General features: G+C 41.5%; 1 protein-coding gene across 2 annotated transcripts in view; it reads right to left on the reverse strand.

Moving 5' to 3' along the window:
* The window catches only part of LOC126297622 (monocarboxylate transporter 10), a 428,114-nt gene that overhangs the window by 171,469 nt on the left and 241,859 nt on the right, over nucleotides 1-14,786 (reverse strand). For both annotated transcript variants that reach the window (XM_049988638.1, XM_049988637.1), the window contains exon 2: nucleotides 10,367-10,515. In XM_049988638.1, coding sequence (XP_049844595.1) covers nucleotides 10,367-10,515 — 149 coding nt within the window. The remainder of the gene's footprint in view (nucleotides 1-10,366; nucleotides 10,516-14,786) is intronic.

Here is a 14,786-nt window from a genome sequence, read left to right on the forward strand (position 1 = left end):
TAGTTTATGTTCTACAAACCGTGAACTTAAGTCATGAATTGCACTATTTGTAACCAAGCCACTGTTGCACACAACATCCTTTACTACCAAGCTAGTGTCATCAGCAAACAGAAATATTTTAGAGTTACCTGTAATACTAGAGGGCATATCATTTATATAAATAAATAACAGGAGTGGCCCCAACACTGATCTCTATGGCACCTGTACCCCACTCAGACCCATCATCAAAGTCATTTTCAAATTGAGAATAGTGACGTTTTGCTGTCTGTTGCTAAAATGAGAGGTGAACTCCCCGTAATCACTAATAGTCCAACTTCTGCTGCAATATTTTGTGATCAACACAATCAAGCGCCTTAGTTAAATCTAATAATATACCTAGCGTTCGAAACCTTCTGTTTAACCCATCTAGTATCTCACAGAGAAAAGAGAATATAGCATTTTCAGTTGTTAAACGTCTTCTAAGGCCGAACTGCACATTTGATAGAAAATCTTGTGATATAAATGATCAACTGTTCTTACATACACAGTCTTTTCAATAACTTTAGCAAACACTGGCGGCATAGAAATAGGCCTAAAATTGTCTACATTATCCCTTTCTCCCTTTTTATAAAGAAGCTTTACTACTGAATACTTTAATTATTCAGGAAACTGACCATTCCTAAGGGAAAAATTGCAAATATGGCTAAATACAGGGCTAACATATGCAGCACCGTATTTTAATATTCTGCTAGGCACTCCATCATATCAATGAGCGTCCTTAGTCTTCAGTGATTTAATAATTGACTCAGTCTCCCTCTTGTCTGTATCACAGAGGAGCATTTCAGACATCAATCTCGGAAAGACATTTGCCAAGAAAGTTATATGATTCCCTGTAGAAACTAAATTTTTATTTAATTCACCTGTAATGCTCAGAGAATGATTGTTAAATACTGTACATATATCTGATTTATCAGTAACAGAAATATTTTTACTACGAACTGACTTTATATTGTCGACCTTGTGCTGCTGACCAGACACTTCCTTCACAACTGACCATATGGTTTTAATTTTATCTTGTGAATTAGCTATTCTACGTGCATACCACATACTTTTTGCTTTTATAATAAAAAATTTAAGCACCTTACAATATTGTTTGTAATGGGCTACTGTAGCTTGAATGTGACTACTTCTAACATTCTGATATAATTCCCACTTCGTTCTACATGATATCCTTATCCCACTAGTCTGCAACCCGACCTGCCTATTACTGCTAGTACCACATTTATTTTTATTTATTTAACCTGATCAGATTAGAACGTACTAATGGAAAGCAACTCTCAAAGAGCATGAGAAATGTGTTGAGGAAAGTACTATACTTGTTATCTATGTTATCGGCACTTTAAACATCCTGCCACTCTTGTTCCTTGGCAAGGTTTAAAAAAACTCTCTATTGCTGTTGGATTAACTTTACTACATAGTTTGTAATTACATGTGACATTTGTTTGAGTACAAAAGCCTTTTAGCGTCAAAATTTGTGAATCATGGTCTGAAAGGCCATTCACCCTTTTACTAACAGAATGCCCATTTCGTAATGAAGAATGAATAAAACTACTGTCTATGGCTGTGTTACTGTTCCCCTGCACCCTAGTTGGAAAAAACACAGTCTGCATCAGAATATATGAATTTAGGAGATTACCAACATCCTTTTTCTTGCCCCATCATATACAAATTATACCGGGTGATCAAAAAGTCAGTATAAATTTGAAAACTGAATAAATCACTGAATAACGTAGATAGAGAGATACAAATTGACACACATGCTTGAAAAGACATGGGGTTTTATTAGAACCAAAATAATACAAACGTTGAAAAAATTTCCGACAGATGACGCTTCATCTGATCAGAATAGCAATAATTAGCATAACAAAGTAAGACAAAGCAAAGACGATGTTCTTTACAGGAAACGCTCAGTATGTCCACCATCATTCCTCAACAATAGCTGTTGTCGAGGAATAACGTTGTGTACAGAACTGTAAAGCATGTCTGGAGTTATGGTGAGGCATTGGTATCGGACGTTGTCTTTCAACATCCCTAGAGATGAAGGTCGATCACGATACACTTGCGACTTCAGGTAAATAATCACACGGACTGAGGTCTGGGGAACTGGGAGGTCAAGCATGTCGAAAGTGGCGGCTGAGCACACGATCATCAACCAACGACGCGCGCAAGAGATCTTTCACGCGTCTAGCAATACTTTTTTTTTGTTCTAATAAAACCCCATGTCATTTCAAGCATGTGTGTCAATTTTTACCTCTCTATCTATATTATTCCGTGGTTTATTAATTTTCAAATTTATACTGAGTTTTTTACCACCCGGTATATACACGTTATATCTATTGAAGTCACCACAGATAACTAATTTCTAGTACTCCCACAAACTGAATCAAGAACCCTCTCTATACTGGGCAGAAATTCTCTGAAGTCAGAGTTAGGGGATCTATAAACAACCACAATTAGAAGTTTAGTTTCACTGAATTCTACTGCCCCTGCACAACATTCAAATATCTGTTCAGTGCAGTGCCGAGATACGTCTATGGACTCAAATGGAATACTGTTTTTTACGTACATAGCCACTCCCCCCCCCCCCCCAAGGAACTCCTTGAAAAACAGCCAGCTAATCTGTATCCTGGTAAAAGAAGGCTCTGAATTGTCAAATTATTTAAGTGGTGCTCCGATATAACAATAATTTCAGAGTCAACATCTATTAGCAGTTAATTAACTTTATATGTTGATAAAATATGCTAATTCCTTCTCTACTTGGAAACATGACATCCTCTGAAGGTGTGCCCTTAGTTAGAAGGACTTCCTTTAAACAGGTATACCTATCAGCTAACGTCAATCTAATGTGGATGCGACCACTAGATGTCCCGAGAGGCCGATCTGCAAGTATAAAGGGAGATGATGTGTATAACGTTGACAGCATGGAAGCAGTAACAGCAGAAAGGGTCGGTCAAGAGAGCTCAGTGACTTCGAATGTGGACTGCTCATTGGATGTCACATGAATACCTGATCCAACAGGGACCTTACAACGTTTTTAAAACTGCCAAATTCGACTGTTGGTGATATTATTGTGAAGTGGAAACGCGAAAGCAGAACCGCAGCTGAATAAGATCAGGCAGACCTCACGTACTGACGGACGGTGACCGTCGTGCATCGAAGAGGGTGAAAACCGCATGAAATCACTTTTCTGCAATCAGTGCCAAGCGACGCTTTGAGTGGTATAATGAGCGACGCTAGTGGATGATTGGATACAAGTGATTTTAGGTGAATCACGCTATACCTTGTGGCAATCCGATGGAAGGGTTTGGGTTTGCTTATTGCCTGGAGCACGTCACTTGCCATCATGTATAGCGTCAACAGTGAAGTTCAAAAATGGTTCAAATTGCTCTGAGCACTATGGGACTTAACATCTATGGTCATCAATCCCCTATAACTTAGAACTACTTAAACCTAACTAACCTAAGGACATCACACAACACCCAGTCATCACGAGGCAGTGAAGTTCGGAGGAGGTGATATTGTTACAATATGGGGGTACTATTCGTAGTCATGGTGTGGTCCTTTTATAGCGCTTAAAAGGTGCTAAATGTGAAAGGGTATGAGGACATTTTACTGCATTGTATACTGCGTACAGTACACCACCATTTCGGAGACGATGATTGAATCAGCATGACAGTGCACCCTATCATAAACTGACACATGTCAGGCAATGGATTGTGGGCAATAACATTCCTGAAATGGAGTGGCCTGCCCAGATTCTCGGCCTGAATCCAACGGAACACTTTTGGGATGAGTTAGAACGTCGATTTCGCTTCAGATCCCAGCGTCCAATCTCACTATCTTATCTAGTTTGGGATCTTGAGGAAGAATGAGCTGCCATTCCTCCACAGACCTTCAAATACATCATTTAAAGTATCTCTAGGAGAGTTCAAATCGTCATAATGGTGAAGAGTGGAAACACCCCACATTTATGGCCACTAATAGTGTCTGGATACGTTTGATAAGACACTATATAAACATCGACTACCAGCTTGACTTCAGGGAGCAATGGAGGAAGTTATCTGAGAATGCCAGCCACTCATACTGGCAAAACTTGATATTTCCATTCAAAATCCCATCGGACGAAGAATCCAAAACAGACACTTCCTAACAATACGTCAATCGTGGCTGTGAAAATGTCAACAGATTACAGCTGAGCTGATGTTGCTAAACGACGTAGTATTTTACTGATACTGTATTTTCTGTCTCGTACAGTTGATTCCAGCTTGTACATCTGATGAGCCTGCATTTATACACAGACCTGCTGCAGAATAGCTTTTTCAGAATTGATACAAAAAGAACTACGGTTGTCGGGAATTGAACAGTTAATATTAATAACTCCAGAATTTGATTCTTTACCGAAATAGTTGAATGTAGGAAGAATCCAGTTTAATGTCCCGTCGACGACGATGTAATTAGAGTCAGAGAAGAAACATCGATATGATAAGAATGGGAAAGGAATCAGTCGAGCCGTTTTTAAAGGAAGCTTCCCGTCCCGATCTTCCCTGTTAAAGCAGTAAGAGAAGACCTAAATACGGATGGCTAGACAGAGATTTGAGCCCTACTCTTACCGAATGCGAATCCAGTGTGGGAACCACTGCAACATTTCGCTCGGTTTCACCTACCATGTAAGTATGATTTAAATAAGGTTGAATATAAAGTAATGGCTTACCAGCAATTTGCTTTAGATTATCTGAAAATTAATTTGTATATTTTATCACTTAGTTCATACTTTTGAAATATACAAAACTAGACTCTGCTGCTGCTGTTGCTGCTGCTGCTGCTGCTGTGTGTGTGTGTGTGTGTGTGTGTGTTATTCTATTCCGAAAACGCTAACTGTAATTTCTGTCACTAGCTTTTCCTCAAACAGGATTATGCGTTTAACTTTTTGAGATTTTCTCAACTCCAAAATAATGCATAAGCTGAGGAAGCGCAGCTGACAGACTATATCTGTTACCACGTGCAGAAGCATAAAATAACACTAAGTTTTGCATGTAAGCTCTCATACTTTCATAGATGTGATTAGGTGAGATGACGCGGCACCGCCCAGAAACGTGCAGGTTCCGCGCGAAAAGGCGACAGTTGGCGGTGACGCAGGCGGCACCGGAAATCGCTACAGACGAGCGGTATCGCAGAGGCCGATAGGGGACGTGACGTCACGTGTGCTGGTGAGAACAAAGGGGCAACGGCAGGAAACCGCACATATGCATATTAAATACCACGCATGTTTACATACGATACAACTTGGGGAGTTCCAGAAACTGTTTTCCGCTGTCGTTTTTACGTGGTATGCGTGAATCGTTTGCTAGCCCGATCAGATATCGGTTTTCCGAGCTTCAGCTGCTTTACACAAATAGTGTCTTTAATCCAGCTGTTCCAAATTCATGAGTTAAATGAAGCGACGTTATTAGTACTTTTTTAAAATATTTTTAACGAATTAAGAGAGATTATGATTTCCTTTTGATGTCAGTGAGGTCGTACGGAGCAGGAGGTAGAGAAGGAAGAGATTGTACAAGCAAATATATTTTCATTTCGTAGCCAGAATGAAACCCAAATCCGAAACAGGAACGCCAATGAAATATATGACGTATCACTGAAAGTACGTGGATTACGAACACCAACGTACAGCCAGAACAGAACCGATAAAATACTAAATAACAAAGAATTGCTGCTCATAGAGCGTATCGCAGTTCGTGGCAATGTTTCCCCAACAGCGATCACCTGTTTCAGCCGAGCCTCCTACGGAGCACTGAATCTAGATCTTGTCAACTGTCCCGTGTATGGTGGCGCTGGCGGCTCCGCGCGTTCTGGTAGCGTTTTTACATACTTTTCACTAAGATGATCTCCCATCGAAGGTTCGTGATCGTATACCGGCCCTTTGGCTTCCTTGAACCTCCCACCGGTGATCTGCGCCTCTGGACTGTAGAACGGCTTCATACAGAGGACGTGGACGACGTCTTTCCGTTTTTGTCTTCTTGATGAAGGGTCATAAACCACGACTTCATAGTGACATCCAACAAGCGACCAAGGATACCATATGACCCAAAGTAGCGTTTTAGTAACTTTTTCGATAATCCAACTTCCGCACAGGCGTAAAAATCCATACCAAGTTTCCCGGACAGTATCTCACGTGTCGGTGCATGGTATTCGAGCGCTCTCGGTCTTTCTCCTGGGCGTCCAGGACCCTTTGCACGCCAGTTGCTTTCTCGTTTCGTGCTGGTGACGTTTTACATAGTCATCCTGAGTATCGTCTGGTTGCAACAGCAACAGTGTATCCATTGTTGTTTCGTCCTCTCGGCCGTGGAGCAAAAAGAACGGCGTGAAGCCTGTTGGTGTCTTGCTTCGCTACCTTGTATGCGAATTTCACGACAGGCAGTATTAATTCCGGTATCTGTATTTGACAACAGCGTACATCGAGAGTATATCTGCCAACGTCTTATTAAAGCATTTTCTGAGGCCATTTGTCTGTCGATGGTAGGCAGTTGTCATCCTTTGGGGAATTTAGCCTGATACTAGTCCCGACTGGAGAACTTCTCCACGATCACAGATCATAACACGGGGTTCTCCATGATTCAAAATGATGTCTTCTACAAGGAACTTCGCTATTTCATGAGCTTTGGCAGTCACACAGCTTTGGTGACAGCATAATTGGTGAGGTGGTCAGACTATCATCCATCGATTCCCATTTGTCGACTTCAGAAAACTCCCCAAGACGTCGATTTCAATTCGGTCGAGGGGCGCTGCTGCTGAAATAATTTCAGAATGTGCTTCCGCCACTGGCATTCCTTACAGTCACTCAAATACTGTCTAACGGATCGAGCGAGAACTGTACAGTGATACCTGTGTGTGACTCCGTCTAGAGTCTTCATCACGAATCCCAGGGGATCAGATACTGGAGTGTCGGGGAAATATTTGTGGATGGCTGGACACAGATGAGCTGGGATGACGAGCAGGTATTCTAGCCACATTGGATCGTAGTTCCTCTCATACAATGCTCTGTTTACTAATTTGAATTCTTCTGTGGTCGATTCCTCCTCCTTCAAGACTTCTATGGTTTTCTGAAATGCTGGATCTAGACTCTTCAGTGGCGATATTATTAAATGTGGCGATGACTGAGATTTCATCTACGCTGCTGTGTTCTGATAAAAGAGTCCTTGAAAGGCAGTCGGTATCTTCGCCTTTGCGTCCATTTTTGTATATCGCTGTGACCTTATACTCCTGCAGCCTCAGTGTCCATCTCACCTGTCACCCGGCGAATCCTTGACGCTAGTCAGTCAAAACAGAGAATGGTGATCAGTAACAGCAATGAATGGTTTGCCAAGCAAATACGGCTGCAACTTTATGATGGTCCAAACATTCTCTACACTCTCCTCACATACTGAGTCGGTGTTTATTGCCACTATTTCTAGTGCATTAGATCCGACAGTTCTGACTGCCATAAAATACCGTATTCTCTCATACATCAGGTAGTAACAGAATAAATGACCTGCCTATGGCTGAGAAATACTTTGCTCTGTCAAGCAGTCTAGGGTGTCATCAATGCGCGGCAATAGATTATTTTGTTCTCTCGTCTGTAGTTGATGCAGAAATTCCATGTGCCATCCTTCTTCTTCAACATTCTTTATTACCTCCTCACGTATGGGTCGATGTTTATATCTTATGTACTAGGTCTGGCTGCAATAAAATGCTTCGTCTCTCTTATATGCCAGGTCGTAAGAAAAGAGATGACCTGCAGACCTTACGGCATGCTCATAACGCAACCGTTAAATTAGCTTTTCTACAAGTATGTCAAAGAATATACCGTACCTTAAAAGTCAGAAAGTTCTATCAGACAAAACTAACACAAGGCTTTTACAGTTAACATGGTTCTCTTTTAACTCGTTGTTTACCAGCTGTAAAATCTTTGATTTATTATTTTCTTAAAGCAGATATCGCCAAGTATCTTATCAAATTAACGTAAGTACAAGAATTTCCAGGAAAAAGTGACAGTATTTTTGTGAATAAGATTTCACAGTGAAATTACTGATAAACGAGTGCTTGTTCAATTTTTGCGGTAATCTGCAAAACAGTTGCTATCAGTCATGCGCAGTGTAACACCAGCCTGCCCGGATAGCCGTGCGCGTTAAAGAACCATTTCCGGGACAGGGAAATGCACCGGCTCCGGATCGAATCAGCCCGCGCGGATTAACGACGACAGTGGTTTTTAGGCGGTTCCCCACATCCCATAGGCGAATACGAGGCCCACGTGAAAGACAGGGAGTGGCGCGTACGTCACAGCGCGTTGTACTACAGGTCTTACGAGTGCCAGCAGCCGTCTCCAGCGGAGAGGGAGTAACCACAGCTATTTCAGACATGTTTAATAATTCTTGACTCTGCTCCACGGTCTCGATATCACGCGCAAAATTAAGACCTTTAGAGGGTACCTTTCCAATTAAATATTGATTTTCCGCGGGTAATGCACGGAGCCGACCGTTCGCGAAGTGTGGTGAACTGGCCGCCTAGTGTGACGTCACAAGTTCGTTGCAGGGTCCGTACATCCCGCTGGCCACGGCGAATACCGGACTGACACCCACGTCTCGCCTCCGTTACACAACTCGCAAATATTTCGAAAACTTCGTCAACTTTCACATGGATAATATTAAACTCAGACAGTCGGTGGGTACACGCATTCCGTCCCAGGGGGTAAGGGGGTGGCGACAAGAAGGGCATCCGGCCACCCCTTAAACTAATCATGCCAAATCCGTCAGTAACCATACCGACCCCGCACCGATGTAGGACAAGGGTACAAGAAGGAGACGATGCAGAGCGTAACACCACACGTCTGGTACATTATTTGGTACAAATACTTAGGGATTACAATTACAAACAACCTAAATTGGAACGACCACATAGATAATATTGTGGGTAGAACCAACCAAAGACTGCGATTCGTTGGCAGAACACTTAGAAGGTGCAGCAGGTCTACCAAAGAGACTGATTACGCTACGCTTGTCCGCCGTATTCCAGAGTATTGCTGTGCGGTATGGGATCTGCATCAGGTGGGACTGACGGATGACACCGAAAAAGTATAGGGAAGGGGAGCTCGCTTTGTATTATCGCGAAATAGGGGAGATAGTGTCACAGACATGATAAGTGATTTGGAGTGGCATTCATTAAAACAAAGGCGTTTTTCGTTGCGACGGGATCTTCTCATGAAATTTCAATCACCAGTTCTCTCCTCCGATTGCGAAAACATTCTGTTGGCACTCACCTACATAGGGAGAAATGATCATCACGACAAAATAAGAGAAATCAGGGCTCGCACAGAAAAATTGAAGTGCTCGTTTTTCCCGCGTGCCGTTCGAGAGTGGAACGGTAGAGAGACAGCATGAAGGTCGTTCATTGAACCCTCTGTCAGGAACTTTATTGTGAACAGCAGAGTAACCACGAAGATGTAGAAAGGGAATATCTCATTGTGCTGCACAGTGCAAACATTCCTTACGTTCCGTTAACAATTGTACGTGTTGTTTCATTTACCCACTTAACATGTGGTTCTCAAGGTTTGGGACAATTGATGTATAGTGCTTTCTTTTTGCTCTTCTTTTTGGCGAGCACATTGATGTCCCCACAACCCCGGCAATCGCCGCAACTCCGACTCCTTCATACACAGTGTATCTTGACCAGCTGAATATTATTCTGGACTCTGACTACATCCACATAAAGAAAATGCAGCATTATGCGGTGCGACTATATCGCTTTCATTGTCACTGTCGGAGGTTACTGACTTCTGATCATTTCGTAATTCATCCAGCACACTGATATAGCTTTTCTCAGGTCAACAGCTTGCAGGTTCCGTGGTTACAAGCAGTGAAGAGGAGATGAGTGGGCTCTTACCTGACGATGGTTACAGACTGACACTACACATCGTTCTTTTGTGTAGTATGAGATGATTAGTAGTCCTGACTTGCTTAAACATAATAAAACATCACCAAAAACTGGTATAATCAGAAACAAGAAACAGCTTACAGACAGTGCACGTTGAAACCTGACCTAAAGCGGTAAGCTCACAGTTCGGAAAGGCGGGCGATGCGTGCTATTCCAAAACCGGGTGCTAGAGGTGACCGCTAGAAGTCATTAGATACAAGTATACGCCACTACTCGCTATCAAGCCACAGATAAGCTAGATAGTCGACATAAAGCACGGGCTCTCGCACGTGGCCACAGGCAAAAAAGGGGCTAAGCCATCTAGTGAGGATTTACCTGTAGCTTCTGCCACGTGTGTAAACAGTATGATTTAATGCTTACGTACTGGTTCCACCAAAGAGGAGAGGAACATTCCACCCGAGGCCAGCGCGCCGCCAACGAACGTTGTCAGGCGGATTCCAAAGCGGTCGGTGAGGACGCCCGCAACAGGAGAGAGGATGAAAGTTGTTCCCATGGCCAGGGCACCAACGAGGGCTGCAACATGCATGCAAGTACTTCGTCACTATTGCGTCTATTTATGTGTCCCATGGCTTACATCTAAGTCACTGCATATATGAAGTACACAACGCACACATATGATTTATTCTATCATTACCAAGAAGTATTACAGATTAAGAGTAGTAAGGGTGGCTCACGTTTTATCGTACACAGTTGTATAGTTGTAGATAACACGCACATATGATTTCTTCTATTATTACCAAGAAGTACAAAAATTACGAATGGTGAGGTTGGCTCATGTTTTATCGTACACGGTTACATAATTATAGATAAACTTACTTGTACTTCTTACTTGATACTTTTCCTGACTATACTTGACTATTAAAAAAACAATATGGCCGCTGACTGGGACTTACAGGTATGTATAATGCACAAACTTAGATTTTAAGGACCTTGTAGTGTTCTATCGCAAAACATTTTGTGGTGGATACAGGTAGTGATTAATGATTTTACACAAACCAAAATTTGATATTATAAGTACAGTATTATTTGAAATTCCAAGAGTCGAGAGGTAGGCTTCGTTTCCCGTGATATAAACTCTGAAAAATCTTGTAAGATACATTGGTAATGAGAAATTAGGATCTGTAATGACAAGGACGCATCATACTATGTTACCGTTTTCTTAATTAAAGCTAATGTTAATGAGCTCGTGTTCGTAACGAAATTATACACTCTTGCAGGCCGGCCGCCGTGGCCATGCGGTTCTAAGCGCTTCAGTCCGGAACTGGACTGCTGCTGTGGTCACAGGTTTGAATCCTGCCTCGGGCATGGATGTGTGCGATGTCCTTAGGTTAGTTAGGTTTAAGTAGTTCTAAGTTCTAGGGGACTGATGACCTCAGAAGTTAATTCCCATAGTGCTCAGAGCCATTTGAACCATTTTGACCACTCTTGCATGGTTATCAATTTTAGTATGTTTATGGTTACTCTATAGTCAGTTTCACATTTTCTGTTATTTCTGCTTTAAAGGTACAGAGAAGCAGTAGCAAGAACCTGATGTACTATTGACCGTTAATCCTGCTGTTTTTTTAATGCCACCTACCCATCTTCCATTAGATCGTCGTCTGGGTCTTTTGCCCTCTCTTGTAATCCAGCAAAGAATTTCTTTGGTTCATCTACCATCGGTGATTCCCCTGGCTACATGTGCGGCCCACCTTCACTTTGATATTTACGTCATTCATTGAAGTTTATTGCCTTATAAAAATAAATGTAAATGTCGTGTGACTAGGGCCTCCCCTCTGGTGGATCGTTCGCCAGGTGCAAGTCTTTCGATTTGAAGCCACTTCGGCGACTTGCTCGTCGATGGGGATGAAATGGTGATGATTAGGACAGCACAACATCCAGCCCCTGAACGGAGAAAATCTCCGACCCAGCCGGGAATCCAAACCGGACTCTTAGGATTGACATTCTCTCACGCTGACCACTCAGCTACCGGGGGCGGACTATTACCTGATGTATTTGTTTGTTTTCCGGTCTATACTACTAGTTACCAAAGAAGTAAATCTCCGCCGGCCGCCGTGGTCTAGCGGTTCTAGGCGCTCAGTTCAGGGCCGCGCGACTGCTACGGTCGCAGGTTCGAATCCTGCCTCGGGCATGGATGTGTGTGATGTCCTTAGGTTAGTTAGGTTTAAGTAGTTCTAAGTTCTAGGGGACTGATGACCATAGATGTTAAGTCCCATAGTGCTCAGAGCCATTTGAACCATTTTTAAAGTAAATTCCATAATTCGCTGAGCAAACCTCAGTTTTCGAATGGTTTTCAGATTAAAAGTTTATGTCTCATTGCAAACTGGTAAAACTCATTGATCATAATCTATCCTTTACAAGTACATAATGAAATTACTTTAGAAGAACCTATTCCATTTCCCGAAAACACTGCAGGCCATTTGTATTCGTCTCTCTACAGCTGTTCAAATTACATCAGTTCGCCCTTTTGTTAACTGAATACAGTGTTAATTTCTACTATTTAAAATTCGATATGTTGGTCGAGGAAGAAATTTCTGAGACTGTACGACTGGAGCAAAGCATTGGACGTAAGTGAAATCATGGGCTACTGGAGAACTGAGAAAGAGGAGTATCGAAGAGTTTGTGATATGTTTATACGGAAGGATGTTAAAAATTAGGCATACTGATAAGAAATGAGGAAGTTCTCCGCTAAGTCGGCAAAGAGAGAAACACGTGAAAACTTTGACAAGAAGAAGGGACAGGACGATAATACAAGTGTTAAGGCATCAAGGAATACCTTCCATGTTCCTTGAGGATAAAAACAGCAGGGGAAGGCAGAGATTCTCGGAAAAAAGAGTTGGTTATGTCACTACACTGTTTCAATTTATAAACTTAAACAGTGCTAAAGCCTAGTAGCAAAATGTCACCATCAAAACGAGGCTGCTTCAGATACACCATTGACACGTGGGAGTTATGTTTTTCTTGTTTAAGGAACTGATTACTTCTTCTAAGGCTGCTGAGAATAGTTTAGTGATATGGCATTACGTGGCTCCTCCAACAATTGTGAGTTTCTCTCTATCAGGGTAAGGTCTAATGGAGACACTAGCACTGACGTATGTATTCTTCAGTGTATTAACATAGGCTGAAACAACGCCTTGTTTGTCACCGGATTTGAGTACAGTGTTAGTTGAAACTGAGTCAAAACTTTCTCAAAATCTCTAAATGCCAGACACGGTGGTAACTCATACTCATTTCTCTGATCTGTTATATTGTCCCTTATTCCTGACTAGTTGTGCTGTAAACACTTCTAAAGCTAAATGACTCCTTTGCATTATTGTTATTTAGAATTTCTTGGATATTTTGTATAATATTTGCTCCGTTCCTTTGCAAATAGAATAATTGCAGTGTTGCTCCAGTTCCAGGGAATTATTTTCTTTCGCAAGCATTCTATGCGTAATTTTAAAAATTCTTTTGTATAACTATTCCTCTAGTTTTAATCATTTGTACTGAAACTTCTACATGACACGGTACCTCCACGTTCTTCATACTACAAAAGGCTTTATAAACCTCGTTTGGCATTACTTCCAGAATTTTATTATTTCCGTTATTATTTATCCGTGACCCTGCTTCATCTTTTGAAGGACAGAAACATGTTAAGAAATCTTCAAATGACTCTAAGATTTTCTCTGTGTTGTTAGTCACTGCGCCACCTACCATTTCAATAGACAGACGTTGATGTATACCCAATATATTTTGTTTTTCTTCCTACTCTTTATTTTCAATTGTTTCTCTTACAAACTTTTCATTTATAGTCCGACATCCTCTTGAAGGCATGTAATCATAATAGGTTAGTTTGGATGGCCATATTATGCAAACTATTTGTTTGTTTACTCCCTTCCTTAAGTATACTGCAGTTTAAGAAAGAATTAACCTTTTGTAAAGTGCAGTGCACTTAAAATAAAAAATAATAATTCTTACCTTTGTGAATAGTTTGGTTTAATTCAGCACATCCTATCATGTTCCTATTACCGTAGCTCGAAACGATCTCTCTCTTTAATAGATGCCCTATTCTAATTGAGATTCTGCTTTCTTCATGCTTGCAATGTCTTTGGCCGTTTACGTAACCAACTTAGTTACATAATTGCCACCTATCGTCTATGTCAGTTTAATTTTCATTTCCTAAGATGCTGCACTTGTTGCTTAATTTAATTTGTTCTAACTCATTGTCCTTATATTCCCATCAGCCATATTTCAGGCTTTCTAACCGGAGAGTCTGTTTCTTTCTAGCTTTGTATCCGTTGCCACTCTTCATCTTACGAACCTATGATCACTTACATTTCGAAAGTGGTTTAGGAGCTTTACAAGTCTCATTATTCTTTGACAACTACCATCTGAGGTTGTTCGGCGGTCGCGTGCAAGTCTTTCTATTTGAGGCCACTTCGGCGACTTGCGTTTCGATGAACAGGAAATAATATGATTAGGACAACTCAAATGCCCAGTCCCCAAGGGAAGAAAATCTCGAACGTGGTTTGGAAATGAACCCGGGGCCTCGCAATCTAGAAGCAACGACGCTAACCACTAGACAACGAAATGTGGACTTATTATTTCTTGTAGCCAGTCTTATTTTTAGTTTCAGTTGGTATATGGGCAGTCCACTTTCTATTTTTTTTTTTTTCGAAGAACGAGATAAGCACAGACGTGTTGTTCATGTCAGCACATTCTACTAACGTCGTTTATGGTATCTTACCCAAAGTTCTCCACTATCATACTGCAGTGCGATTTGCTGCCACTAATCGGTTTCTCGAACA

The sequence above is a fragment of the Schistocerca gregaria genome, chromosome X (genome assembly GCF_023897955.1).
Source record: "Schistocerca gregaria isolate iqSchGreg1 chromosome X, iqSchGreg1.2, whole genome shotgun sequence".
Lineage (NCBI taxonomy): Eukaryota > Metazoa > Arthropoda > Insecta > Orthoptera > Acrididae > Schistocerca > Schistocerca gregaria.